The sequence below is a fragment of the Pungitius pungitius genome, chromosome 17 (genome assembly GCF_949316345.1).
Source record: "Pungitius pungitius chromosome 17, fPunPun2.1, whole genome shotgun sequence".
NCBI classification, from domain to species: Eukaryota; Metazoa; Chordata; class Actinopteri; order Perciformes; family Gasterosteidae; genus Pungitius; species Pungitius pungitius.
The window spans coordinates 3,295,073-3,322,782 of record NC_084916.1 but is presented as its reverse complement, the minus strand read 5'-3'; the positions used below and the strand labels follow the sequence as shown (position 1 = coordinate 3,322,782).

General features: G+C 46.2%; 1 protein-coding gene across 1 annotated transcript; it reads left to right on the top strand.

The window, feature by feature from the left end:
* On the top strand, positions 1 to 27,710 carry erf (Ets2 repressor factor). Its single transcript, XM_037474560.2, has 5 exons — positions 1 to 732; positions 18,901 to 19,135; positions 23,715 to 23,827; positions 24,741 to 25,615; positions 25,711 to 27,710. The coding sequence occupies exons 1-5, from the start codon at positions 711 to 713 to the stop codon at positions 26,317 to 26,319; spliced, it is 1,854 nt and encodes a 617-aa protein (XP_037330457.1). The 5' UTR covers positions 1 to 710; the 3' UTR covers positions 26,320 to 27,710.

Here is a 27,710-nt window from a genome sequence, read left to right as displayed (position 1 = left end):
AGCGTGGGCGGCCCCGTGTGGCAGGAGGAGAGCGAAACACGACACCCATCAGAAGAAGGGGGGTTGAGAGAACACGAAGTGAGTGCAGTGGAAAAGAAAAAGTCTGCCGAGGAAAGAGAGGAGCTGCGAGAGAACAGAGTTGGCGCTGGGTGTTTGTTTTCGTCCCTTTCTGAAGCTGTTCAGACCGTCGGTGAGGATGATGACGCGGAGAAGGAATCGACCATGCGACATCGTTTCAACAAACGGGGTGAACATTTAGACTCGTTGCATTCCGCTACTTCAGTACGATCAACGGCAGCACGACTCCTCCAAACTTCGACCTGCGCCATTCAGACCCGGGCGACTGGACCCCCCCCCCTCCCACCCCCAACACGCACACACCCGGAGGCTCGGGCAACTTTTTGGCATCAGACGCTGCGTGAAAATATTCCGGCACAAAACTTTTTTCATCAGACGCTGATGGGTCGAGATAAAACGCAGAAGTGCTTGTGAAGTTCGCTGCTTTTTATTTTATAACTTTAAACCGAGTAACATTATCCGGGCAGGTTGTTTTCTAACGAGCGTACTTGTGTGAACAACACCGGAGGAAGGAGTGGGGTGTCATTGCTAACTCTGCTAGCTAACTCGGCTAAACGCTAGCCAACTGACGTCTAAAAGTTCCAAGTCAGCGGGGAAAGTGCCCGAAGCAGCGCCCGAAGACCACCGCGGAGATGAAAACCCCGGCGGACCCCGGTGAGTTCACGGGTTCACTCTTATTCACTTCAACTTTTCCGGCGGCGCCGTTGTTCTTCGAGTGAAACAACGGCGCCTAGCTTCGGTGGCTAGCGGGTTAGCACGCCGACCCAACTCTGCGCTCCAGGGGAAAGTGTGACACAATTATGGCGCTAGGGTGGATCCATCCGAGCCTCTTGTTATTGTTTCAGCAAAAGTTAAAAAAAAAAAATCTATTTTACTCACGGGCACGTGTGTTGTGAGTGGGTCGATGCGACCATACATGTCACGCGTAAACTTATTTCCACGATTTTTGTATTTAACGTAAACTTGAAGCTTCTACGAGCTGTTCCGAGTGGGGACATCGGAGCGTTAGCATCATTTTACGGATCATTGGTGAGCAGTCGGAGCCGAGGGCAAAGTTCACCGACATTGTGCTCCATTTAAGACTTACGTTATGTCCCGGTTGATCTCAGACGACTCTCATTCACTGTGTTGTTAAACCAGCAGCACATGGAACAACTAGTGAGTGGCTGAACGTCACGTTAGATCGAAGTATAAATCTGAAGGAAATGGGTTTAAAGAGAACTATAACGGATTAAAAACATTGTAAAGCAGGAAAGGTAGAAAACGCTTGTTAGTTATTTTGAGAGGAGATATAATGTATGTATGACGTGTGGAGGGGAAGCTATTTGTCAGATATTTTTTTGATTAATTAGGTGACTTTTTGATTTGTGTTCACATTTATTATCTTTTGCATTTCATGGCAAGCTGGAAATCCCACTTCCTTTTATCACTACATCACAGCCCACTGTGCAGTGGTAGAAAGAAAGGTAGAAAGTGACTGATTGGATAACCGCTGATAAGTGTGAGGTTGAAGCTGAGGTTATCTGAGATCCTAGATAGCGGGCTGCATTCATTCCCTGGTGTGAGATTTCAAAATTCAATCAGGACACACATTGCTTCCCTTTGTTTACAAAAGTTCTGTCTTCTTTGCATCCCGTGTGGCCCTTTTGCATCAATCACGTGTGACCCTTGTTAGATGTGACAATTGTATCCAGGTGATATGAAGTGAGTTTAAGTCTAAATGGCTCAATGCAGCTACTTGCTGGTGTAATTTCAATGATTTAGTAGGTTCATTGTGAGTCACAAATCCCTGGAAGTTTGAGAGCAGTAATGAATGTCACAACACATGGAATTCACCCTTTAAAAATACAAACTCAATGTAGAAAGATCGAATAAATACACATCCCAGATGTGATCTTGCATCAAAAACGACATCCTTTAATCATCCTTTAAAAATACCTTTTACGCTATTCTCAACATGCCAAATTGACAGTGAGATTTTTTTTCCAAGCAGCCGTCAGACTTGCATGCCACTTTGGGCTCTTTCAATAGTTTGATGTTGTGTTGTATAGCACGGTTAATGCGGCACTTGGACTTTGTTAAAAAGTAGACCGCTTTGCTTTAACCATGTGTCATGTCTTTCGTTTGTCTATTTATGATTGATTTCTGTTTTTCTGGTTATGCACAGTTGAAATTGCGGTTGTTTGTGTCTGTTGAATGAAGGCCAGTCAGGCTTGGGAGTGTTTTCACTAGTACTCATTTGAGTCGTTTTGTGATTCATGCCAATTTCCCTTTAATCTTTGGGCAATAAATGAAGTCAGAAATAAGCCGTGTGACATATGAAGGGACATTGATGTGTTCTGTCATTTTTTAAAAACTTTTTATGTAAGAAGGCCCATGGTGCTATAAAAGGATCCCATTGGGTAACCTGGATCGGGCATCCAGCCACACAGACCCTTTGTCTGTATTTCCCTTGGTGCAGTAGCCTGTTGATTTTATGTATATATGGGTCAACCCTCCACTCCACTCTTCCTATCAGGAAGTCAGCAGTCTGGCCCCACCAGCACCAATTTTCCACTTGTGTTGCTCCTTATATCAACATAGCACCACATGTTAGACGTCACAGCTGTAGGCGCCCGGCAAGCCGCGTGCACGTGTGTGTGTGTGTGTGTGTGTCTGAGAGGGAGTAGTGAAAGGAGCCATACATGAGCAATTAGCTGGTGTTAAGACTGGTATGGGCTAGGCTGCTGTTTATGACTATTTGTCAGTGTGAATGTGTGAGTGTGCGTGCATGCATGCACACCCCATATGTCGCGTCAATGTGCAGCTTTACCTGACATTGATGTGGTCACAACAAAGTGAGTGTTTGACTTTTACCAGCAAGACCAAATTGCCTCTAAAGGAAGACCATTTGGTTTGTGGGCGAGTTGAGTCAGCCTGTGGTAAACACAGAAAGAACAACAAAATGTCTTTTTAATGCAGATTGAACTGGCTCTCATAACACCGGGTAGACCAAAAGCTAATGATCCACAGGCGTGTTTGTGGTAGCTTCCTTTGGGATGGACTGTGTTGCCGTCTCACCATTACACCAAATATTGCCTTCGGCACCATCAGTGGAGACGGCACAATAGAGGTGCAACCCCAGGGCAAGATGTTTGTCTCGGGGGGGGGGGGGGAGTTAATAGTATGTGACTCCACCTTTTCACTACTTACTGTGTACTTATACGTTAGAGGAAAACATTGTTCTTCTCTGTTGACCTGACCCCAAAATGTTATTTGCATATTTAAATTCATATTAAAATGCATTACTGTTAATTAAACCGTTCAGCCTTATATTGGAAGCCTCCCCTTAACAGACGTAACTTATCATTTAACTATCATGCAGACGGTTATTAATATTTCTACCCATGAAGAAAAAGGCATCACCCTTTGTTCTACCACGCAAATGACAATAGTCCCAGTTAGAGAGAGGGCGGATTTGCTGGCAATAACGTTATTTACGATGCAAGTTTGTGTCATGTCTTTCTCTGGGTGCGGGTCACCACTGAGATTTGTAAAGTTTATCTTTTTTTAAATGTGAATAAGTACAACTAGATCTTGGGTGTCTCTTCCTTCGCAGCACCAAACTGGCCATATATGTGATCGTACAGACCATGTTTCAAGTCTCGCCGATAGATAATAAATCACAACAGAATCCATTTTTGGAGGAAAACCCCAGAGCCCAAAAAAGCCCCTAAATACCAGTGTTGGTCACTGGATGTACCCGTGTCCCTGGTTTGCCTCCCATCATGTGGTTTCTGTGAGTCATTAGGTCAAAGCGAAAGGTTGACCCCCATCCCGGTGCTAAATTACTACTGAGCCGAGCCCCCGGGCGAGCGGCCCGCAGCGTGACGTCGGCGCCTCTTTGGTGGGTTGTCAAGAGGTGGCCCGGGTCAGCGTTGCTAACGATCCCAGCGCCTCGTCACAGCAGTTCCCTTTTCCTGGAAGCGTGCGGGTGCACGGTGGCTTCGGTGACCCACACGGAGCACAGAGAGGAGACAACAGCTCGGACATGATGGCCAAACAAACAGTAGGCCTGACGCACAGGAAGGGCTGGCAGCACAGTGATAGACATCCAAGCATGCAGTTATGTGTTGATTTATTCGCATACCAAAGTGGAGGAGGAGTTGTGGGCTGGTTGTCCTTCAAATGTGCATTCTTTTTTTGTGCTGTTCTCAATTTTGTGTACGTTGCGTTAACTGTTTTGAGGTTATGGACGTCGCTTTGGATAAAAGCGTCAGCTAAATGACATGTAATGTAATGAAAGACCTTCACATACAAGTCCAATAACAAATGTACAGTATTTTTAGTTTGGCAAAGCGCTGTAAATATCTAAATGCTAGGGCTTTATTACTCTCTTTATTAGGTATTGTTTTGATAAAGTGGTCATTTTCTTTACATCCACACGTCCCATCTGCTAATGGACAGCTGATGAACTCCTGCTACCCTGTAGTTGTCGCTGGGACAAAGAATTCCTTTTATTTTTCCCTGATTAATAAATAAATCCATATTTGGGGATCTACAGGTTGCCAGGATAACCTCGTAAGGCAAAGTAGGGTCGATCTAGTATGTTCCAGATTGGTTTTTCTCTGAAATTCACACAAACATTGATCTTGTTCATTCTTTAGTTAGCCGAGTCCTACTTTGTTGTTCGGCCACATTTATTCGCGTTGGGTCATTAGCGGCAATGAAAAAAATCACTATTTGTGTAAAAATCTGATACAATCCTGTTAAATGGAATTGTGCTTTCAATCTCTTCTGCGTTCAACAAGGAATTTCCACAGAGACAAAGATACTTGGAGCATCCAAAGCAATATCAATCCATTTATTTATTAGAGAACTCCCATGAGAATAAAATATATTTAAAACTTAGGATGGATTCTCTTAACGCTGCGGTTTGCAGCCCAGAGAAAACTATTTCAACCAAGGTTTTTCTTCACATTTTATTCAAAGCTCACCATCATAGTGAGTAAGAAATAAAATCTGATTCAACAATCAGTGGACCTTTTGATTGGAAGTGTAAAAACTTTTCCCTCTTTCCAACAAAATAGAATTTATAGTCTTTACATGCATTTTTTATTATGTAACTCCGTTATGAAGCTCTCAAAAGCTTAAACACAGGCCTGGCTTAGAAAAAGTGCTCCTTGTTTATCTCTCACCGTCACAAGTACTTCCAGCAGCACTGTGAAACTTCCAAAGAATGTCTGCATCTGCTTCAATGTCTCAGTGAGCCGTCCTGCTTGCTGTGCTATCTGTAGGCATTTACGACTGGATGAATCTGTGGCAGGGGCTTGACTCCAGCCCCCCTGCAGCCCTCTAACGGATAAGCGCTATAGAAGATGACCGACTGACTGAATCTGTGTTGGCTCTCTGATAGTTGCCCCCCCCCCCCCCCCCCCCCTCCACACACACAGACACAGCAGGACAGATGAAAAGGACAGAACAGGTCAAGTGGAACAGAGCCGTTGCTCCAGCGAGCAGATAAGGAGGGCTTCTGCAGCCACACGGACATCACTGAAACACCTGACAGGATGCTGGGTTTTCCTGCTTCAGTAACTTAAAAATAGTCCGCTTTTATCTGCCGCTAAGACAATATTTTGAGCTCGAGGCTAAACAAAGCTGGACATAATGTGAATATTATTGCTGATAAATGGAATAAAGCTCTGTCCTCCATCTGCTCATAAAAGACTCGAGTAAGAGTGGAGCGAAAGCCACGGCTCATCAGAAAATGCCGAGCGAGTCGCGCGTGCCCTTGGAGCTCTTCTTGAAGGCTTCGGAGTCGGACCAAGGCTGAGAGGGGCTGACGGTTTGGAGGTAGTGCCGTGGTGTGTGTGTGGCTGTTTTGGCTGGAGTCATCCAAAGAGGTGTGATGTGTGTTATGGCTATCACCTGTGGCTCGTGAAGAATGAGTCGGTCTGGGAGGGGGGGTTGAGAGGACAGACTAGCTGTGGTCCTGCATGGCTCTGCATAATACCCCCCACATTACTCCAGTCACTGGCAGGTTTTTAAGGGAGTGTGTTTCAGTCTCGAGGAGAGGTGAGCCGTGCTGTGCCAGGTCACGTCAGGGAGCTCCGGTTGGTGGCAACGTCAAGGTTACAATGTTTTTTTAATGAATGAAATGGGAGCACAGACGCACTCTAAAATCCAACTGTGGCTATCGTCGGCTATTCATCACGACGCCATCGGAAAGTCTTCAGTCCCAAACACATCTGTTGACTTAAAACCGGTTGTAATATGATTTAAAATAAATTGGATGTGTTTTCTCTAGAAGGGACCACCTCAGGAGCCGCTGAGGGACAAAACTGCTGCCAACAATTTGCAGGGAGGAAAACATTTTGGCCGTTTTGTGGTTGTTTGGACAGAGTTGATCCAACCCAGACGGTTTCCTGCCCAGTACACTTGCTGGCGTTGCACCTGCATTTCTCAAGCCCACACTGCGTGATTGAAAACGTGAGATGTCCCGCTTCAATTCATATTCTCTTAGATATAAACCTGTGTACTTCTCTGAAGAGTATGTGTTGCAAAGAACACTCCATTGGACACGTTGCCACTTAAACTGGCACAAACAGACGTGGGTAAGACGAGCTAAGAGCGTCATTGAGAGCAGCATTTAAACCTTGACAGACCTTATTATCAAGTGATTCACACTCTCAGCTCTGCTCTGTGTGGCGCTTTGCGGGGGTTCAATAGTAAGGCCTCTGTGCCGGCAACACGTCTCATTTGATTCAGGCTGCATCCGCTTTTTGCCGGGGTAACCTGCCCTACTGGTCATGCACACGTTTCTCAAGGAGGTTTAAGAAGAATGCACGGCGAAGAAGACCCCGTATCAGCGTAGCAGCAGTCTGCGGGCCGTGAGGAAAGATCACTACTTGTTAAAGTGCCCTTGTATTTCAAAGCAGAGACATCAAGACACATCTGGGTGGGCCCGAGGCATAGTTCCTCCATATGAAAGAACCCAGTGGATTTTAAAGCCCCAATGAACTTGGCAGCACCAGGACTTTCCACCGAATCCCAGTTTGTGCCCCCGACGAGAGGCGGCGGCATGTTGCCTGTTAGTTGTGCTGCCATGTCAGTGTTTGCCCTGTGTGAATGGGATTTGTGTTGATTCGTGCGGACGCACACCCTCTGTCCGTTACGAACGTGTGTGTGTGTGTGTGTGTGTGTGTGTGCATACTCGGCCATGTGTCACAATAAGACCGCTGAGCTGTGATCACATGCCCTTTTCCACTTTCTGCCCTTCTGTGGTGACATAAGTGTAGTTTGAAATTGTTAAAGCAATTTCAAACTACAGGCTAATATTTAGTAACAATATGCAATAAGCAGATGGGTGCTTTCTAGTGACAGATCTTCCTTGTGAACAATAAATCAGTGTTGAGCTAGTTAGCGTTAGCTGCTAGCATCCAATAGGCAGTTAAGTCCTGCCTCAGGTGAAGGTGTTGTGACCTGTTCAACTGGAATACTAGCTCTAATCGGGCAATATTACTTGGTTAAGAATACTAATGCCAAGATTCCGTCAAAAGCAACCACAGTCTGTAATGTTATGTACTGATATTAATTTCCTATTTTATTTACTGATTTCAGTTTGAATGAAGTGCCTTTTACAAAGATCAGAGGTTAGAATACAGGAGAGCACATTAATTGCTCCTTTTGTATGTTAAGAAATTACATTTTTTTAAAATTCCAATTGTTTTAAGAGGCCTACATTTTCCACTTCACTCGGTTTGGCTGTCAGGCAGCAACACATGTCCACGATGCCTTTAACAGCATGCTCCACTCAATGCATGCAGTGTTGGGCTGCTTGCTTATTTACTTTTTTGCAGTTTAAATGCCTGGAATCAAAACAAATGATGTGGTGTTTTGACTAGAATACGTCCAAACGAGCTGAAGAAGGAATTTGTCTTGTCTGGGACCTTCGGAGTGGAGAAAAGCCAGAGGCAGAAAGATGGGTTCACAGAGCTTGCTCTAACTTATCTGTTGTGTTTGCTCCAGTCATTTCTTTTTTTGGGACCCAGTGTGTGTTTCCCCAGGTTTACAGCTTTGGGGGGGGGGGGGCGGCGGCAACACTGCTGGAGCAGCTGCTGCGACTCAAGTCTTCTCATCATGCCAGTCACATGGTCAACCTCCACCAGCATTTACAGTCAATTACAAAGTGGAGTGCTGATGCCGTACATTGAGGGCCGTTGGGTCTATTGGTATCGATTCGCACTTTTGAAGTTGACAAAAACCTCAGAGCTTCCCAACCGATTCTGGAGGACGGCGGGGGGGGGGGGGGGGGCTTCGTCTCGTAGCCGCTTCAAAGGTGGGCCATAAATCAGTGATTAGTGATAAGAAACCACGAGCCGGCCATGAAGTTTCCCTTTCCTCGTCTGTGGCGTTCTCTTATCAGCCGCTGCACAAAGCGCTCGGCCAGAGTTCTTCTTCATAACATCAACTGGGAAGAATTCTTTAAAAAGCTCTGGAATCTACATGTGTCATGTACCCCGGAGCACTATGACTAGTAATCTAATGCTCCGAGGTGAGGAGGAATGCAGCAACGGTTGACCGTTGAACAGGGCGATCTGTTGACTTAATTGAGTTTAAAGCTGCTCTGCTTCATTAGTCTCCCCCATGAGAAGCAGCTTTGTGACCCATTCGCTGTCCCCTGCCAGCGGCCTGAAACCCAGCGGCTCCGATCAATGAGTCGGGTCTCTGTTTCATTGAAACGTGACAGTCAGTCCCTGCAGACACTCACTCACTCATCTCACCACACGTTTTATTAGGAGCCCCCGGCCCCCCCACATGCCACCAAAAAAAGAAAAGAAAAAAAAAAAGGGGGTGACGTCTGTCTCGCATTAACACTCCCCCGTAGACACACTCTTTTAATTTTCTCGCTAGCGAACGAGCGGCGTCGCTCACTCCGGTGCTGCCGCCTCCCTGCGGTGACGCCGCCGCGCCGCGGCCTTTTAATGTTTTAACGCGGCGAGCGAGCCACTCAGTCTGGAGGCTGAACCGTGCAGCTTTAATGCAATAGAGCGAGGAATTAAGCGCGCGGAAAGGCTGACTAACGCAGCCAGACATCACACATGTGGAGGGTCTGTTTTACATTTGACACAGTCACCCGGAGCGGAGCGCTGTCACTGCACCAGCATCAACAACACTCCGAGCCCGTGTCGAGGAAGCACAAGGTTCTGGCTGAGAAATTACAATTATTCATGTTTATCTGATGTGAATTAAGTCTTTTCGGTGAGGCCAGATGTTCAGGAGCAGTTTTGGACCACTTCCGGTTTGAGTGTCCCAGCAAAGTGGAAAAGCGTTGGCATGTTTTGAACGATATCACTTATTGGCTATTATCTTTACAAATAAAGTGCACATACTTGAGCATTGCACTTTCTAGTAAGCAGACCGGGTGTCGGCCATAACGTGACAGATGAAGTTTTACCTCGTCTGGATCATTGTCAGAGTTTCCTGTGTGAGATGCATTCAGTGACAGCGGTATGTCTATGTCTATGTCGCTGAGCCGGTGTTACCTTCTGAATGAAACGAGCAAGTTTAAACGGAAGAAATGTGAGAGGTTTGACAACTTTTATGTCCCTCGTCTCTTTCTCCTTTTATGTAATGGAGCCACTGCTGATTCTGTGAGGCAGAAAAGAGTAAACAGTACAAATAAAACAGTTTATCAGTTCACAAATATGCACATTCCTGTCTTGATATTTGCTCTTGACATTCTCCACTGACTACGGCTGAAGTTTTGTGGACCTCAGGATTGAATTTAGATTCAAAGATATATTTGTTTCCCATCCATGTTTTGTCACATCACCTCGCCGAAAGCTATTGCCGCCACTGTCGGTTGTCCCAACTCGTCTCAATCAGCAGTGGAGCCTCTTTGTCTGCGTGGAAAGATGCTGAAAGGGAAAGCGGCATTCTTGTGAGAGGAGGAGGGAGGAGGTTTGGCGGGGGGGGGGGGATCAAACTTGATTGGCAGGGAGCACGGGGATGAGTCACTCACCCAGCTCCCTGGATTTGCAGCAACGGGCCTATTCTGGGCCGCGGTGACGTCCGTGCGCCCGCTTGTTCGAATGCGGCGAGCAAACCAAGCGTTTACATGGCTCGACCCGGCAGCTGAAGTCACCAGTGTGTGTGTCTCTGGCGTGTGTTTGCGTACGCTGAAGGAAAATGAAAGTCGTCTGGCAACCGAACCACAACCAAGAAGCCAGATTTAAAGGCTGATATTTATCTTCTCTCCCTCTGCTCTGGAGTCTCTGCAGCTCTGCAAAGCCCTCCACGTTCATAATGGCCTCCATCAGTTTGTGACAACTTGTAGTCAGAATAAAGCTCGTCTATGATTTGCCAAATTCAGGGTTCGTCTTGATCCTTGATTCTCATGAAAAGAGTTTCACGTTGGGTCCTAGTTTCTCCTACCAGATACACACGTCTTTCACTTTCCACCGAGACAAAAGCTGTGTTTTAATCATACGATCCTGGTATTTCTAGTCCAGGTTCCACTTACAGAGAGTTTCCCAAGAAAGGTGTGTGTGTGTGTGTGTGTGTGTGTGTGTCCAAGTCCAATCCGTGGTGGTCATCCATGCAAACCCCACCCTGAAAGGGTGTCTTAGACTTTGGTCCCTGTGGTCACAACTCAGTGAGTTCCTCTTACAAGTCGTCCAGTAAGGGATCTTGTTTCCTCTGTTGAATCAGCATGTTGTTTCACAGACACACAAGTTAGATGTGATTGGATTGGATTGAACGGATATATCTTTGTAGAATCAATACTTAAAATGATGGAAGCACTTTGAAATGAAAAGCTAGTACCAAATGTAAACTATACTTTGCCGTTTCTTTTTACCTCGTAGGATTTCATGAAACTCATTTTAGTTTTTCCTATTTGCATCTCCGCAGCAGACAGTCATGTCATGTCTCACGCACACCCACACAAACACACACTCTTTTAGTGTCCTTTCATCCAAATTCTGCCCTGAAAGAGATCTCTAGCGAGGCTGTCAGGTAGCCAGGAGCTCATTACAGCTAAATGTTTTACAGGAGTGTCATTTTCCGAAAGGCAAAGCATGCTCCGACGAGTTTCACAGCCCGTGAACGTGCACGTACACGTGGTCCTCCCACTATAGGTTGCTGAAGATGAGCAGATTTTAGCTCTAAAACCGTCTAAAATCGTCACTGGTTGTTCATTTAGTTTCTCCATTGCAACAGCGATGATCTTTCTCCCGTCAAGATGCAGAATGTGCACTCGGTCAATGAGGCGCTTTGGCAAACAGTTGGACTCTCTACTTTCTACCAGGGATCAACCGATTATCAACAAGTCGTTACTCGTTACGGGTGTTGAATTTCCACGGGAAACCCGCTGGAACGACTCTCATGAGTGGGCACTCTTTGGTGCCATGTAGGGGGATGTCAAGTCGCCGCTGATTCTGCAGCGTCTTTCCTCGTTGAGGAATTCCACAGGATGCTCATTAGGCGTCAATAACAGGACAAATTCCTACAACCAGACGGAACTTGTACAGGTCATTTCTTTTTGCTTTAAACATATTTAACATCATATTACCTACACAATTTGCCAAGACCGCAGACCTCTTGCTCTCACGCCGCGCTCTCTGCGCAGAGCGGTTTGAATGAACGACGACAACAAACAAACGCCGAGTGCTGATCAAGAGTTTTGTGCAAGCAATTTAAGGTCGCGATTCTTCATTCAGTGATTGATAACAAATATTCTTATTCTAGTCTATTTTATTCATGCAATATAAAGTCGGTAAAGTAAGCGCGCCACCTGCAAAGCAGAGAGTCGCGCTGCCGCTGTTGTTGTTGGTTTTTTTTTTTTACTTTTGAATATTCATTTTCACGTTCGAATATGTTTTTAACCACTATTTGAATATAGAATATTCGTTGACAGCCGTAGAACGTGACTTGTTATCTGGTTGCATTTAATACATTATTGATGAATGGTTTGTTGGCAACGTGTAGGCTTTCGCCTCAGAACTGAACACCCTTCAACAGACCGGATTCGTGAGCTGTGGTAGTTCCTGTCTCCCTCGCACTTCTCACTTCCCCGTTCACACGGCCCCTTTTCTGGTCGCCCTCATTTGCCGTCTCCGTGTGAAGCTTTCTCTTTTTATTGAGTACGGTGTCTTAACGTGTTTTGAGTCTACACCTCCCACCTGTAGCGGGTAGCGGAAAGAGCTTATTTCTGTCTGCGTTTGTGTCTCGCTCACCACATGTTTCCTTCTTCCTCGCGTGTCTCTGTCTTTGTGAGCCTTTATGTAATCGAGGAGGGATCATGTGAGCGCCGAGGTCGGGGTTCACGCCGCGCACCTGCAGGCAGCTGTCCTCCTCTCCCTTTGATCTCTGCTGGAATTCTGTATTCGTCCGTCCATCTTTCCAGCCGACTTCCTCCCTGTGCCGTGTTCCTCCGGCTCCTCCTCGCCTCTAAGCCGCTGGCTCCTCCAATCTGCACTCGCCCTGCTGGAGTGTAATTATGAGATCAGCCTGATGAGGAGCACGGGCTGTTTAAACAGTAGTTTGAGGCTCAGGACGCCTCGATGAAGTGTGTCTGTCTGTTGTAGACAGGTTGAGAATGGAAACCCAGACAGACCCAATCCATAGTTCATCACTTTGATCTTCCAGCAAAAAGGACAAATTTAGTAAATGTCAAGGGACTTTTATAACATCTATTTTGTGTTCTATGGTCCCATACAAGTGTATTTTCATCTAGTTTGACACTTTACCTTTGCAAGTGTTACAGTAGTTGTTTTGAAATTCGGTATGAAGGTAAGTAGGCAAAGTAAATTATTTAAACAGTTAATATATATTTAAATTTGTTTCGTCACATGAACTTTCTTTTCTCACTTGAATAATGGTTTCCATCTTTCTAATAACTTAATACATTTTATTCCATTGTGTAAATACTTGGTCGGCGTATGTGTGTGGATCCTTCTTAACTTAAGTCAATTTAAAATGTTATCAGAGAACAGAATAGACCGTCCATCTATTTTCTATCACGCCGTCAATAATCCATGTTCAGTAGCAGTTCATGTTTGTACTGGATGTCCTTTGGAGAATCTCGGTCAAAAAAACCAAAGCCTCACTTTATGTTGGTTGTTGCTTGCTAGCATGGGACCACAAAAAGAGTCTGGCTACAATCTCTACTTATGCGTTTGAAAATGCTCCAAACAAAACTGAAGAGTTAGAAAATATGCAAATGTCTGCAGAAATTGTACACGCGACGAAAAATCCGTCTAAGCTAAAAGCGTACACAGAAAACCAGGCATCGATAGAGCATTCACTGCTGAATCCAGCCATCAAAGCGTGTGAATCAATAAATGCCCCGTACCTTTGCCGGTTTCAGCCAAAATATGAATTTAATCCGCAGTTTTTACACTAATATGTCCAGCAGCCATTTTGCATAATCCCACAGCTCCCTGACACTTTTAAATGACGTTCAGGGGGTTAAGGGTCGAATTTCAAAGCCAGATGTCACTCATCATTTACGCCCGTTTTGGCTGATGGACAAAGTAGTTCAGAGTAATCACACCTTTTATCATGGGTATGCCATTTTGGGAGCAGAGACGCATGATGACGCTACCAGCTCTCCCTGTGACTCTTAGATCTGTGTGTGTGTGTGTGTGTGTGTGTGTGTGTGTGTATCCAGAGCCAGTGAGCAACAGACTGTTAAAATAATAATGATGAAAACGCATTACGGCACAATTATTCGGCGATAATAAATGAATGCACTAACGCAGCGACAGCGCCTTAAATTGCTCAGCCCAAGCAATATTTAACGATTGGCATCGCCAAACCCTGTAAGAAGGTGTAGCCACGCCCCCCCACATCCCCTCCCACAACCTGCTTGACGGATTTGGGTTGGAACCTTTTCAGATAATTCTTTCCATTTGTTTTTGTACTAGTGTTTTTGCACACGCCCAGCGGAGATTCCCCTTTTTCCTGCCCTCTACCCGTTATTTCCTGCCTTTCTGTGTTATCCAGATCCTATCCCCGATAAAACCCCACTTTGGTAGTCGGACAGCCCCCCCCACACCACCAATAATAACCATGCAGAAAGACACACATCGACCTTTAGCAGCAGCTAAATATAGACCCGCTGAAGAATAGGTGGAAGGGAGGTAATAAAGAAACGGGGGGATAAATGGAACAGCATGTTAAAGAAATTTGTCAGGGGGGAGCACGTAGAGTAGGCCGTTTTCTGTTGAGTTTTCTGGACAATACCCAGATGGAGGGTAGGGGGTTGTTACCGTGGTGACGTCAACACTAAGAACAAACCTGGGCCTAGTTTCTCTTGGAGAGGAGAGCGCAGGTGGCCTGGGGCGTACTCGTAGTAAATTAGTTATCCAAGTGCACTCTCAGCTATATATAGATTCCAATGAGGACCGAAATGGCGTGTTTGGCCTCCCCCCCGAATATCAGAAATTCTTCCTGTCGGCAGTAGAGCTTCTGGTTTGTTGTTCTGCTTCGGTTCTCTCCGACTTGTAGCTCTGCATCCGGATGTGTTGAGCTGCTGACGAGTGATTCGAATTAACGCTTCAACGGCTACTGATGAGGACAGATTAGTTTGCACTGTAGTGTGTCAAAGCTCGGCCCGTTTTACAGGGGTGCAACCAATGATTATTTTAATAATGAATTAATTTCTTTTTTTTTAAATTAATCGATGCATCGGATAAATAAAAACATTCATCATTCAAAAACAGAACTGGCAGTGCAAAATCACAGTGCAAAGTAAAAAACATGACTTCACATCCGCCAAATATAATGGCTTTTTTCAATAAAGTGCATCAAAAGATGTATATTTTTGGGACCTGAGCTTTCGTAACAATAAATAATTTCTAAAAAAATAAAGAAATACAAATCAGAAAACTTTGTTTGAGTTGCCATTAAGTTTGTCTTTGTTTCAGCAGTGGCCAGAACTACAGCGATTATCACGGCTAGAAGCTGTATAATCACCATCAAACTGCTTGCTGCTCGTGACATTAAGCCTGCAGTGTGTATCTCCTTGTACTGGAGGACTGGGTAGGATAGTTTGTACACAAGTCATTCAGTGACGTTCCGCTTTTTTCTGTCTCACACTCTCATATTTGACCCGCCATTACCGCTTGCTGTAGCAGATGTGCCTCAGCAACACATGTGTCATATCGGTTGTGCTGTGACATTTTCTGTATCTGTCTGGCTGTCATGTGACAAGGAAAAGAACCTGAATGTAAATGGATGGATTCCAGATGCAAGTGCTTACTGTACAGCAATTTTGAGGCTCAACTCTATCGGGATGGTTGAGAGAACGTGTCTGGGGGGTTACTCCTGTTGCTGTTGTGAACCCAGTGTGACGGCGCTGTGGCTGCAGTTCCCAGAAGGATCTCTCACACTGTGGTCGCTCTGGAGCGCCGCCCGACCCTAAACCCCTATTGGCAGGTTTCTGTAATTGAATCATATTTTGTCTCGTCCGTCGTGACTCGGCCATTTATTTTTAGAGCTGAAAGCTTTCGTTGCTAGGAGACGGCGCGTCTGAGGAGATGCTGAGTGCGGGAGGGACGGGATGGAAGAGGGTAGGAAAGAGCGAAGGATAAGGAGGTGGCAGCGGCGTTGAGGCGGGATCTGTGCGGCGAACGCACAAAGCGATGAGTCAGCAGGGACATCTGCAGAACGCACACAAACACACGTGTGCTGTGGGCATGGTTTCTATTCCTGCCTTTGTCTGTGTGCTGTGCGCACCCACGCATGAACCCACCTACCTGCGGGGGGGAGGGATATTAGCTCACCCACTTTGATTTAATCCCCTCCTGCTGTTGTTATGTTTCACCTTGTGTGCGCGTGTTGTTCAGCGGCGTGTTTTGTCCGTCACAACGGCGAAACCTGTCCCCGGCTGCAAGTGCCTTATTGTCTGCGTTATGAATCATGTGCTCGTACCCGTCAGTAATCTGCTTTCAAATGACCATCACAGCCAGCTCGTCCATCTCTCAGAGCCCCGCAGGAGATCCGATGGCAGCATGTGGTTCATTACTCACCAGAACGGGAGTCTGTCCTCCTCATGCTACTATAAGCAAGGGGGGAAAACAGCAGTGTTCCCGTAGGTCCATAACTTCAGGTGGGGGGGGGGGGGGGGGGGGGGGGTGTAGTTGTCTGTCCGCTGGTGCAAGACTTTTTTAGGTGGGTAAAATATAACATAATGGTTGGGGAAACACTGGGTTTTGGTTCCACAAGTTGCACACCTGACGGTGGACTTTGGTTGTTTTTTCCATGAGTCACTCCATTTACACCTGCTATCAAAATGCCATCCGTATCTGGGTACAGAACGAACACAGGCCTGCTGTAAATGCTCAGACCACTGCTGTCAGAATTGAAACATCTGCAAAGTCTGCCGTTACTTTTGCTGCATTTATTTTACTACTTCCATAAAAGCATACAGCAAGCAGTTGAGAGCAAATATTTTGTAAGTTGAAAATTCATAACTGGTTTAATTACCATCTGGACAACATGTTCAGATGCAGTGCTCAACTCTGGAATTTAGTAGGCAGCTGTACTTTTTTTCCATCTCTTATGCTGTTTTCATGATGTCGCTGTCGATGGATGGACAGAATTGATTTGTTTTCACAAAATCTCAAACGGTTTGTTTGGGATGAGTTTTAAAATGAGATATTTAGAATATGTTTTTGTTGAAATATGACAACTTTGCCCCAAGACCCCTCCCCCCTGAAGTTGGAAACACTGGGATTGCATGCAGAACACCTCTCGCATTAAATTGGCAAGATCATGTTGTGTGCCGCCACTGCAACTTGGGCGAAAAGGCCTCGTCTCACCGGTGTCCCAGTCCATCACTGCATGTCATTGTTAAAGTGGTGGAGTGTGGGAAACTGATTGTAACCTTGGTATTTAGGATACTGTGTTTCTTTACACTTGCATAAACACACACACACACAAAATTCTGCATTGTTATATTGTGCCCACATGTTTCCCACCCTTTGCTTTCTCAGCCTGATTGCCAAGACACATCTGGTCCTAATGAGGGGGGTGTGTGTGTGTGTGTGTGTGTGTGTGTGTCACTATGCCTTCGCTATGCAGCCTCTCAGCCTGGCCTTGTGTTAAAATGGTGTTGAGTCTTTTATTGCCACCCACTGCTTTACAACTCAAAGCCTATACTTTTAACTGTTAGATAATGGTGTGCTTGTGTGAGTGTGCGTCCTGATAGTAGTTATAAAAGCGCAGCTTGTTTTGTCTGCACATATCTCAAGGCCTCTTAATCTGTTATAACAGCGCTGATTTTCCAGCTTTGATGGAGATAGCCGTGGGGTTTCTATGGGACTGTGGCCTCTGGGAACAGATTTAGTCAAAATGCTCATGAATAGAATTGGCTGGTTCCCCTCGGCAACAAAGCCACGGACAGAAAAGTAACCGGGATTCGCTTTTCATCCTCTGCAATTGCCCAAATTCGAGAGCACATTTTAAATGTCTACCTCTTTTTAGATCCGAACACAATTTTCAATTATTTTGTTTGAGAAGTTAAGCAGCAATATTTGAAATCAACTCAGCTCGGTAGATTATCGCCATAATACCTTGAATTGAAATGATTGATGATCAGGATAATTTGCAGGATAGATGACAATCACAGAGATACAGATGATTTAAATTGACCTGGACTAGTAGAAACCACCCAGTCGTTGTTGTACCAAATGCTGCTACCCGTACGTTAAAAACAATTTGATTTTGCATATTTGTAGTATCGATACTTTATTAACATGCTGCCTGCACACATGGGAGACATGTGTGTCCATTTAGAAAGGAGAAAAAATACTTTTATTTGTTTGCTAAATATACCAGTATTGTATTTGTGTTATAATATCTTATTTGTGGTATTTTGTTTAGAGCTGCAACTAAAGATTATTTTAATAATCGATTCATCTGTCGATTATTTGTTCGATTAATCGATGAATCGGATAAAAAAAAATAAAAAATGTAAAAACATTAATTTCCAACCCTTTATTGAAAAATAGAACTGACTGTGCACTTTCTAAATATGTTTTGCACTAACAGATTGCTCCTTGAACATCCCTAAGTAAGCAAATAAAATGGACTAACACAAAAAACATACACACATTGCATGATGTATACTTTGCAGCCGCCAAATTAAATATATTCGGCACAAAATCATGAATCATTGCCGTGGTGCTCCCGTGCCAGGCCATGTCGCTTTTGCATATCTTACAATGAGACATGTCAACCCTCCCGAATTTCAAAGCCCCTCCCGAAAATATCCCGGACCGACCTTTCTCCTGATTTCCACCCAGACATCAATTTTGCTGCACCACCCGTCACTGGGCGCGTTGTTTCAGACCGAACAATAATAAAGGTTACACCTTGAAGTCGAGCGCGGCGATTAGAACGTAAAACTACTGGCGCTGCAAAGAAAACCACATTTCAGTGTGAAATATTTAGATCGCATTGGCTTCTCTTCCTCCGCATGTTTCAGAACAGTAGTACGGGTCTCTCCGATGTTCTGCTGCGCGAGCGCTCAACTTTTTTTTTCTCAGCTCTGCGCGGCGCGCGCAACTTTCTTTTAATACTCAAAGATAATAGTCGCGCGACACAACGAATCGATAATGGAATTCGTTGCCAACGCTTTTAATAATCGATTCTAATCGATTTCATCGATTCGTTGTTGCAGCCCTAATTTTGTTATAATATCTTATTTGTGGTATTTAGAATTCTGCTATCGTATTTATGGCAGATATTCAATTAAGTCATACTTTGGGTATCTCGCTGCGGTTGATGATGACCCCGCTCTGACGCCCCCTTCTCTCCTATCTCTCCCCCCAGGGTTTGCCTTTCCGGATTGGGCCTACAAGCCCGAGTCGAGCCCGGGCTCCAGACAGATCCAGCTGTGGCACTTCATCCTGGAGCTGCTGAGGAAAGAGGAGTACCACGATGTCATCGCGTGGCAGGGAGACTACGGGGAGTTTGTCATCAAGGACCCCGATGAGGTGGCCCGCCTGTGGGGAGCCCGGAAGTGTAAACCGCAGATGAACTACGACAAGCTCAGCCGAGCTCTCAGGTGAGACTGAAGCGGATCAACATGGTGATAGAAAAGAAGCATGATGCGTGACTTTCCAACACCACATGGCTGCCAGGGTCCAAGTTGGTTAAATTCTGTTAAATGTCTGTGAGGATCCATGTGGACTTTACATGCCAACAAGCGACACATGTCCAGGGGGAGAAGGTCGGTTCCCTGCAGAGTGTTTTAGGGTTGGGAATGCTTCAGAGACTCTTTTTCTCAACCAGAAATGGTTTGGAGCTTAAACACACCATACGTCAGCTCTATCAGCAGTACTGAAGAGCAGCTCGAAGTGATTGATCCGGCCCACTGGGGGGGGGGGGGTCCAGTGCGGCCTGCTAGATGACTTTGCTATTGTGAGAATTACTGAAAGGGATAAATTGCAGATGACCATGAATTGGTTGTTTGAGACGTAGCTTGCGAGTCGAAAAGATGTGGGCACCCATCCGTTAGACCCACTCCACGCAGCAGCTCTTGCTTGAATAATTGGATAATTGTCATTTTTATATATAGATATATATACACACCTTGTTGTATATTGAGGTCATTTGTCGTTGATACCAGAGGAGTCTTGATAATGATAATAGTCCAGAGTCCAGACATGGTGAAAATAGGAGACTTTTGTGTTTCTCTTTTTCCTCTAATGAACTTAATTAAGAGTAAATTGTGTTGGGTACAGAAAAAGCGTTTGTGTTGCGTCGTGAATGAGCTCCTGCGCTTCGTGCTGAATCTTGAGGGTGGCGGTAGATTGAGCAACACACCCTCACCCTCCGTGGAGCACATGTGGGATGCTGCAGAGCTTTATTTAGCTGCCAGTCTGTACTTTCTCACACACACACACAGTGCTAGTCATCAATGTCGCCTCGTGTTTTGTAGGTTGGTGTGGGTTATAGTTTGCCATGGTGATGACTAGTTACACTGCCTCATCACCACACACACACACACACAGTCTTAACACCTTGTTATATGTCAGCCCTCCTCCAGCCCATCTGTGTCTTGTTTGTTGTCTCAACCTTGTTTTGTCTTTGACTTAAAGAGACCCAACTTTTTCTGAACAGTATGGTAACACGTGATGTAAAGAATCCATTTTTGCGGTTTTGTTTAATTCCCTTTTTTAAAAAGCACCATCCAGATAAACATTGTTTGTCCCTTACATTGGTGTATGTTGATGCGATTAATATCAGTCAATAGTACCTTTCAAAATAAAACGCATATACAATGTACAAGGTATCACAGTGCTTAACACCCGACTCATTCATATTTTGGGATTAGTTAGCAGTACAAGCGAAGAGAGAAAGGACGGCCAGGGTTTGATCCAGACACTATGAATCCAATAGGAAAATGTAATTAAGCCTGTAGTTTTTCCTTCGCATTAAACCACTCCACTGTCACGTCCAGAGACGCAAACTGCTCTCCGCTTCCAAAGCAATCTGTTACTTCAACTCACTACATCAAGCATCAATGCTGATTGGACAACCACATAAAGGTGGCAAATGTTTCCATTTAAGAGGGAATAGATCCCACATAGTTTTCAAAGTAAACCCCCATTTGTTAGAGTGGCAGCTACTTTCTTTCTTAGTAGCAGCTGGAGAGCCAAACTTTGTTGTTAACCTCTTTTCTTTTTTATATGAACTAACTGCTGGTAATTAATAGTGAAGTCTCCGATTGATGCTCCTGTCTTTGTAGTGCACATGTGGGTGTTCTTTCATACTTCAACATCATACGTGTGAGCACACACACACACACACATTCACTTGTACACAACATATAGGTGACGGGTCTATACCGTTCTTTTTACATTTAGGAAAGTTCAAATTATGTTCAAAGAAGGCCTGGGCCCGCCCTGTGAAACCAGCTTTCCTATATTGACACAGCGCTGTTTGAGGGTGTGTTTGTCTGTGTGTGCGCTCCCCCCCCTCCTCCCCTCGACCCATTCAAAGTGCCGTCCATCCATCCACACAGAGCTGTGAACATTATGTTCTTGCACCCTGTTTTTATTCTCTAAGGCCCAGTGGAGCAGCGAGTCAGCCGGGCATGGGCTCTTCAAAATGACATGTTTTACATGTTGCTTCTCATTAGGAGTGTGACTGATGAGATTAAACTAATAGTTTACCTTGCCATAACAATCTTATCTTATTTACATCTTTTTAGGGTGAGGGTAATGCTGCACACAGTTTAGTTTCATATGTCATCCATAAAGTTGCAAAATTCCAGAGTACTTTTTTTTCATGAAATGAAATATGAATAGGAATATACAGGAATTAACTGGAAATGTTGAGGTGATTTAAATGTATTTACTTTGTAATATATGAGCTTTGTTATGTCATAAGCACACATAAATGCAAACATTTTAATACTAATTAAAAAAATGAGAGTTTGGGATTAATCGAACTTTATTCTTTCATTGATCACTATTTTCCATATGAAAAATGTTTTCCTTTGAAAAGAAACACAGCATGTGCTCCATTCCATAATCTTTAAAGTATAGTTTTAAATAACGTTTTATTGCAACCTTTCATTTACACTAATTACACTTATTTATGACAAGTCATCCAACACTGTAGTTTTACGTTTAGATTTGTAATTGCGCCTTTTAGCTAATGTAGCTAAAATAAGACCAATGGATTTCTAAAGAAACATGAGTCACATGGACAACAGCTCTATTGTAACCAATAAACAAAATGATGTATCATTCAATGTCCGAGTGAATCCATTCATCTATTCACAAATGGAACGACTGTCCCCGAGCCCTAGAGGACATGATGCATGATGCATCACCGTTCCCAGAATGAAGCGACCAGTTTCCGCTAAACGAGACACACTAGTTTGAGTTTTTATGTACAGAAGTATAAAATGTGGTTGAGGGCCGTGGGTGCCATTCTACGTTGACGATGACTAACTCGGCCCTCACTAATGGAGTTTCCCAGGCTGGAGCGGCAGTCTCACTTCCTTAAGTAATCACTGGGAGATTATTGGGTGATGCGCCTGTGCACTGAGTGATGCTGATTGGCATGCAGCTAGTGCGACAGTGTGGTTTCTGTAACACTAGTGATTCTATCGACTCCACTGTAAAACCTTCTCCTCTTTTCTTTTGGCCTCACATTGAACTTTAATTTTGGGTGAACACCTGTGGTGTTTCCAGGAGCCCCCCCAGCCAAGTGCCATTATGGTCTCAATGAGTCTAGACCAGACATGTCAAACTCAAGGGCCACTTCATGTACATATTAGTAGATTTAATGCGTGTGTGTGTGGTACAACATGTAACAAGCACGGTAAAGAAGACTGTTTACTTCATCAGAGCTACAATCGCAGCCCCTTTCGCTCTACTCCTGAGGAGACGGATTTGGGACATGGCCATGCACCTCTGGGTGCGTCATCACCCAGAGGTGCAGCGGCTAAGTTGTGGGAAAGTGCTGAATCTGCCGGCCTGGACAGCACAGAGTGCCAGGCTGCAAAGTGGCGGTATGAGCTGTGCCTGATGAGCGTCATAGCCAAGTATCCCACTACGCTAACTCTCCATCCTCGGGGACGGAGGGGTGTGATCACACACATGAATGATGCAGTGAGTTCTTTCCCAGCCAAGCTGTGCCTGTGAGAGACTCGGATGCAGCGAGGACACTTGGGTCACTTTCTGTGTTACCAATCAGTGACAAAACCAAGTCCCCACCGCTGTGTTCTATACTGCGCCTTTCGCTGATAACCCACTTTGCATAGAGTTCACTCTCAAATGTGCTGACTTTGCAGCTTTGGAAATTTTAGGTTTGAACTGCTGAGCAATCTGTTTGCATTTGACATAGAAAGAGCACTTCCGATTGGAGCTGATGGATCTCCAGTGTAATGACACACTTCCCCCAAACGATGCACAACGTTTCCACAGAACATTAATAATGAACTGGTAGCCAAATAAAAAGGCCTAACGGCTCTGGTACATGAAAACAACATTTAGCATACCTGAACAAGTCTTCTGTTTTCTGTTTGCACTCTATCTCATATCCTTTCTATCCTCTTTAGGAGTTTTTTTTTACCCTGTTGGGACCTCAACATAGTCCCAGTCTTAAATGTTTCCCCTCTCTCTGATTGAGTTGGACATCGCAGGTCTAGACCAAGCATTTTGTTTTCTGAAGCAAGCCAAAGCGGATGTCATGAAAGGTCCATTACCTGTTTTGCATGTTGGTCAATGGGGAACACCTTCTGTTCAGCAGCTCCGTTACATCTCATGACGTTTATCTAATGACCCCCATTGTCGGTGGGATACAGAGGAAAGCGCTGCAGGATTGATTGCCTGTCTGACTTGTGGCTATAAAAGCTGTGGCCAACGTTACTAATTGTCACCACAAGAGCCCCCTTATCCCAGTTCATTCTGGTTTGGGGAGAAATAGTGGACTTTGGTGATTTTGATTGATGAACTGTGAGTTGTTCTGTTTCACTGTGGGAGAAATCTCTCTTAAGTCCATAGTCTGCATGATCCGCTCTGGTGGATCTGGTGTTATCCGCGCTGCTGCTGATGAGATCCGTATTTACAACCGGTAACTCGCTGCGAGATAATGCTCTTACCTGACCTTTGCCCTTTGCCCTTTAGATACTACTACAACAAGAGGATCCTCCACAAGACCAAAGGGAAGAGGTTCACCTACAAGTTCAACTTCAACAAACTAGTGCTGGTCAACTACCCCTTCATCGACATGGGCTCCGGTAGGCACACACACACACACACACACACATTTCTGGAGCCAATAACAAAGATTTCACAAATGATTTCACACTTTTATAAATTGGGAGACGTGAAAAGCAATAACATGGGCCTAACCGCCTTATTGATTGACGTATCTTATATCGCAAATCATATACAGGAAGTTAACCCTTTAGCTCCATCGGCTAACATCATGATAGAAGTACAAATGCTGGGGGCATTGTGCATGTATGTATCTGCCTGTCTTCTAAGACATCAGTGTGCCACGTCCCAGGTTATGCCTCTCCTCCCCTCTTCCCCCCCTCTAAAGTTGACTCCCGTTCTGGTCTCGGCCACCCAGTGTAAACAAGGCCCATCTGGGAGCGTTGGATACTGAGTGACATAAGTGCGGCACGAAACTTTAATTATAGCCTGAGTGTGATGTGGCCCACACACATGACATGTTGTGATACGATGGTTTCGTACGACGGTCACATGCCCACGTCAATCTGGATCGATGGGCTCACACACACACACACACACCTCATCGTTGCTAACACACATGGCCATGAGACACACACTCGGCGGTACTGGAAAAAATCTAGGAACCCAACCCATGTTTGTGATGGCAGTAAGAGCAACTTTTCCAATATTTAATTCTGGCACATGCGCGGATGCCAAGAATTTATTGCCGTCCCACAGTCTCTCTGGCAGGAGAAGGGAGGGGGGGGGGGGGTAGAAAGAGAAGGGAACTTGTGGCTTTGAGTAACCCAGTGTTTTCTTTCTGTGTTTGAGTTATGGAAGACATGTGACCCACTCATTGCCTACTTTTCCCTTTTCTCTCGTTTGCCTGCTTTTTTCTCTCATCCTCCTCTTTTTACCGCTCATTTACATTGTGGATGTGAAATAACCCCTCCCTTCTTCCCCTCCTGACAGGTCGCGTCCCTCAGAGTGCCCCCCCGGTGCCAACCGGCGGCAGCCACTTCCGCTTCCCCCCCTCCACGCCGTCGGATGTCCTGTCCTCCACTGAGGAGCTGCGCAGCCCGGGCATGTTCAGCAGTGTGGCGCGGCGCATGGCCCGCGGCTCCGTGAGCGACTGCAGCGACGGCACCTCCACCAACTCTGAGCTGGAGGAGGCCGTGGGGGCCGATGAGCGCGGCGCGGGGCCCGACCGGGCCTACAGGGGCTTGCTCCCTCCGCGTCTGACGCACGACTCCCTCTTCAGGATCTACCCCAACGCGGGGCTGGGCAGACACGGCCCCAGGCACCACCCGGAGTCTCTGTCTCCATTCCCCGTCTCCCCGCTGCCCGGCCCCGGGGGTCTTCTGGGCCCCACTCTGTCTCCGGCCCTGTCCATGACCCCCACCCCGCACATGTCCTACACACCCTCTCCCTCTATGTCCTCCCCCATGCTGGGTTCCCATTTCTCCTTCAACCCGGAGGACATGAAGCACTACTTGCAGGCCCACACCCAGTCAGTCTACAACTACCACCTCAGCCCCCGGGCCTTCTTCCACTACCCCAACATCATCATCCCTCAGCCCCACCGCCCCACCCTCGAGAAGCCGGCCGCCCATCACCTCCACGGCCCGCCCATGCCGCTCTCTCATTCGCTCGGCCACCAGCAAGGAGGCGGGGAGGACGGGCCGCTGCACCCGTCACCGTTCAAGTTCAAGCTGCAGCCGCCGCCGCTCGGGCGCAAGCAGAGGGATTCTGGGAGCTCATTGGCTTCTGCCTCCTCCTCAAGCCAGTCCTCCTCATACACAGGGTCTAGTCAGATAATCAGCTCTGCTGGTCCCCCTAAGATCAAGGTGAGCCTGTTAACACACACACACTCACTGCATGTGCATGGTCAAAAATGCCCCTAAAACATTTTAACATCCTATGAAATATTCCTCCTCTGCAGGTGGAGCCCATATCTGACATTGAGTCAGAGGAAGAGGTGGAGGTGACTGACATCAGTGAGGAAGATGAGCTCAATCAGAACGACCGGGATGACGAAGGCAACATCTTCAGCCCATCAGCTCGCCACTATCACCATCTGCTCAACAACCATCTCCAAGGCAACGGGAGCGGGAGCAGCCTCTCCGCCCCGCCCCACGGTAACCCTGACGATGAGCTGGACGACGACGAGGAGGTCTTCAAGACCCCCGCCACCCCTACCGTCGGCCCGGCCCTCCTCTTCCCCCCAGTCAACCTGAAGAGCGAGCCGGGTCAGGTGGCTCCCATCAGCCCCGGGGGCACGCTCTGCATCCCGCTCAAACTGCGATTCAAGCGCCGCTGGAGCGAGGACCAAAAGATGGAGGCGGACGGCGAGCGGGAAGAGGCGGAGGACAAGAAAGTCAGGGCTGAGGGAGAGGAGCGTCAGGGGAGGAAAGAGGTGGCCACCGGGGGAGGAGGAGCGGGGGGGGTCATTTTGGGCTTGATGCTGCCGCCGCCCCCCACCCAGCGCAGAGCGAGCTCTGAGCTACAGAGGGCCACGGCACAGCTGTCTCTGGAGAACACTGGCTGCTGAGCATCACATGCGCACAGACAGACACACACACACACACACACATTCTGCTTGGAAACACAGCGTACACCGCTCGGAGTAACGTCTTTAGCCCATAATGTAAGCACACTTAATGTCAGAACATGTGCATGTTTCATATGTAGGAAATAATATTTTCTGAGCATCATTAAAAGGAGCAGGGCATTTTACACTGACCACACAGGCTCCTCAAATGACTCCGCAGGACACCAAATTCCCCCCTCCACCCCCACACCTCACAGGTCCACAATGTAGCGCAGAACCATTATCCCCTCTCCCACACCATTTAGTTTTCCATGCATTGGTCCTGTCAGCACGCCGCCGTGAGGCATCCGAGCCGGCGTAGAAGCAGGCGAACGTGGATGTTCCTCCGATGTTCCTCGGATGTTCTGCAAGGCTCGGCCCAATAGGCCCATCAAACGCCAACTCAGCAGTATTTCTCCTGTGACCGACAACTAATCGTTTCCATGAAAACGCCTCAGAGTCCCAGTTTAAGTCACCTCGCATCCTACCTGTGCTCTCCAAACATTTCTGCTCAGCAGTAACAGATCCTGATGTTTCTCAAAGAAAAACACACTTTTGATGGAGAGTGGAGAAGTACCCGCTCAATCTGCAGCCGCTTACAGGACAGAGGGTGGAGAGGGTGGAGAAAACGTGGACAAAGAACTCTGAACTCTCCCCGGTGGAAGAGGGTGAATAGAAGGTGCTCTCCCCACCACCAGGAAACCACTGGGACACTAAGCGATCATTCACTACAGTGTACAAAGTCCCCCCCCCCCCCCCCCATTCCATTTATTTAGTTTTACTTAAGTATTCTTTGTGTGTGCCTCACTGACACAGGACAGTATTTTAGGGCATTTGCAGTGATCTGAGGACTCGTTCGGAGCCAACCAGTTTACCCCCAGGGGGAGAGCTTGCCCCCCCCCCCCCCCCACATCGAGATAAACTCAGGCCAACTGTCGCTGAGACACTTTTTAGGTGTTTTACTCCAAGTGGAAAAAGAACTGAGCGAACAATTCCAAATAAGATTGTGCCTTTTTACGAGCCAACAAGCGTTTGTCCCGTTTCCCCCCCCCCCCCCCCCCCATGTTCTAACACACACGCACACACACAGCACCACCATGCCTTCTGTTTTTTGTATACAGAAAAAGTAAAACTACACATATATATTTTATTCAAATATATATATATTGAATTCAAATATTATATTTCAATATGGTCATTTGATACCAATCAGGAAAGTCCTATTTTTAATGTTAAAGATATGTATATATTCCAGCGCGCATATTATTTCCAGCATCATTCAGCCTTTGCCTTCTCACCCTTGCCTTCTCTTGAGCTGCAGCGCCGAGAGTTTTATATTTATATTGTACTGT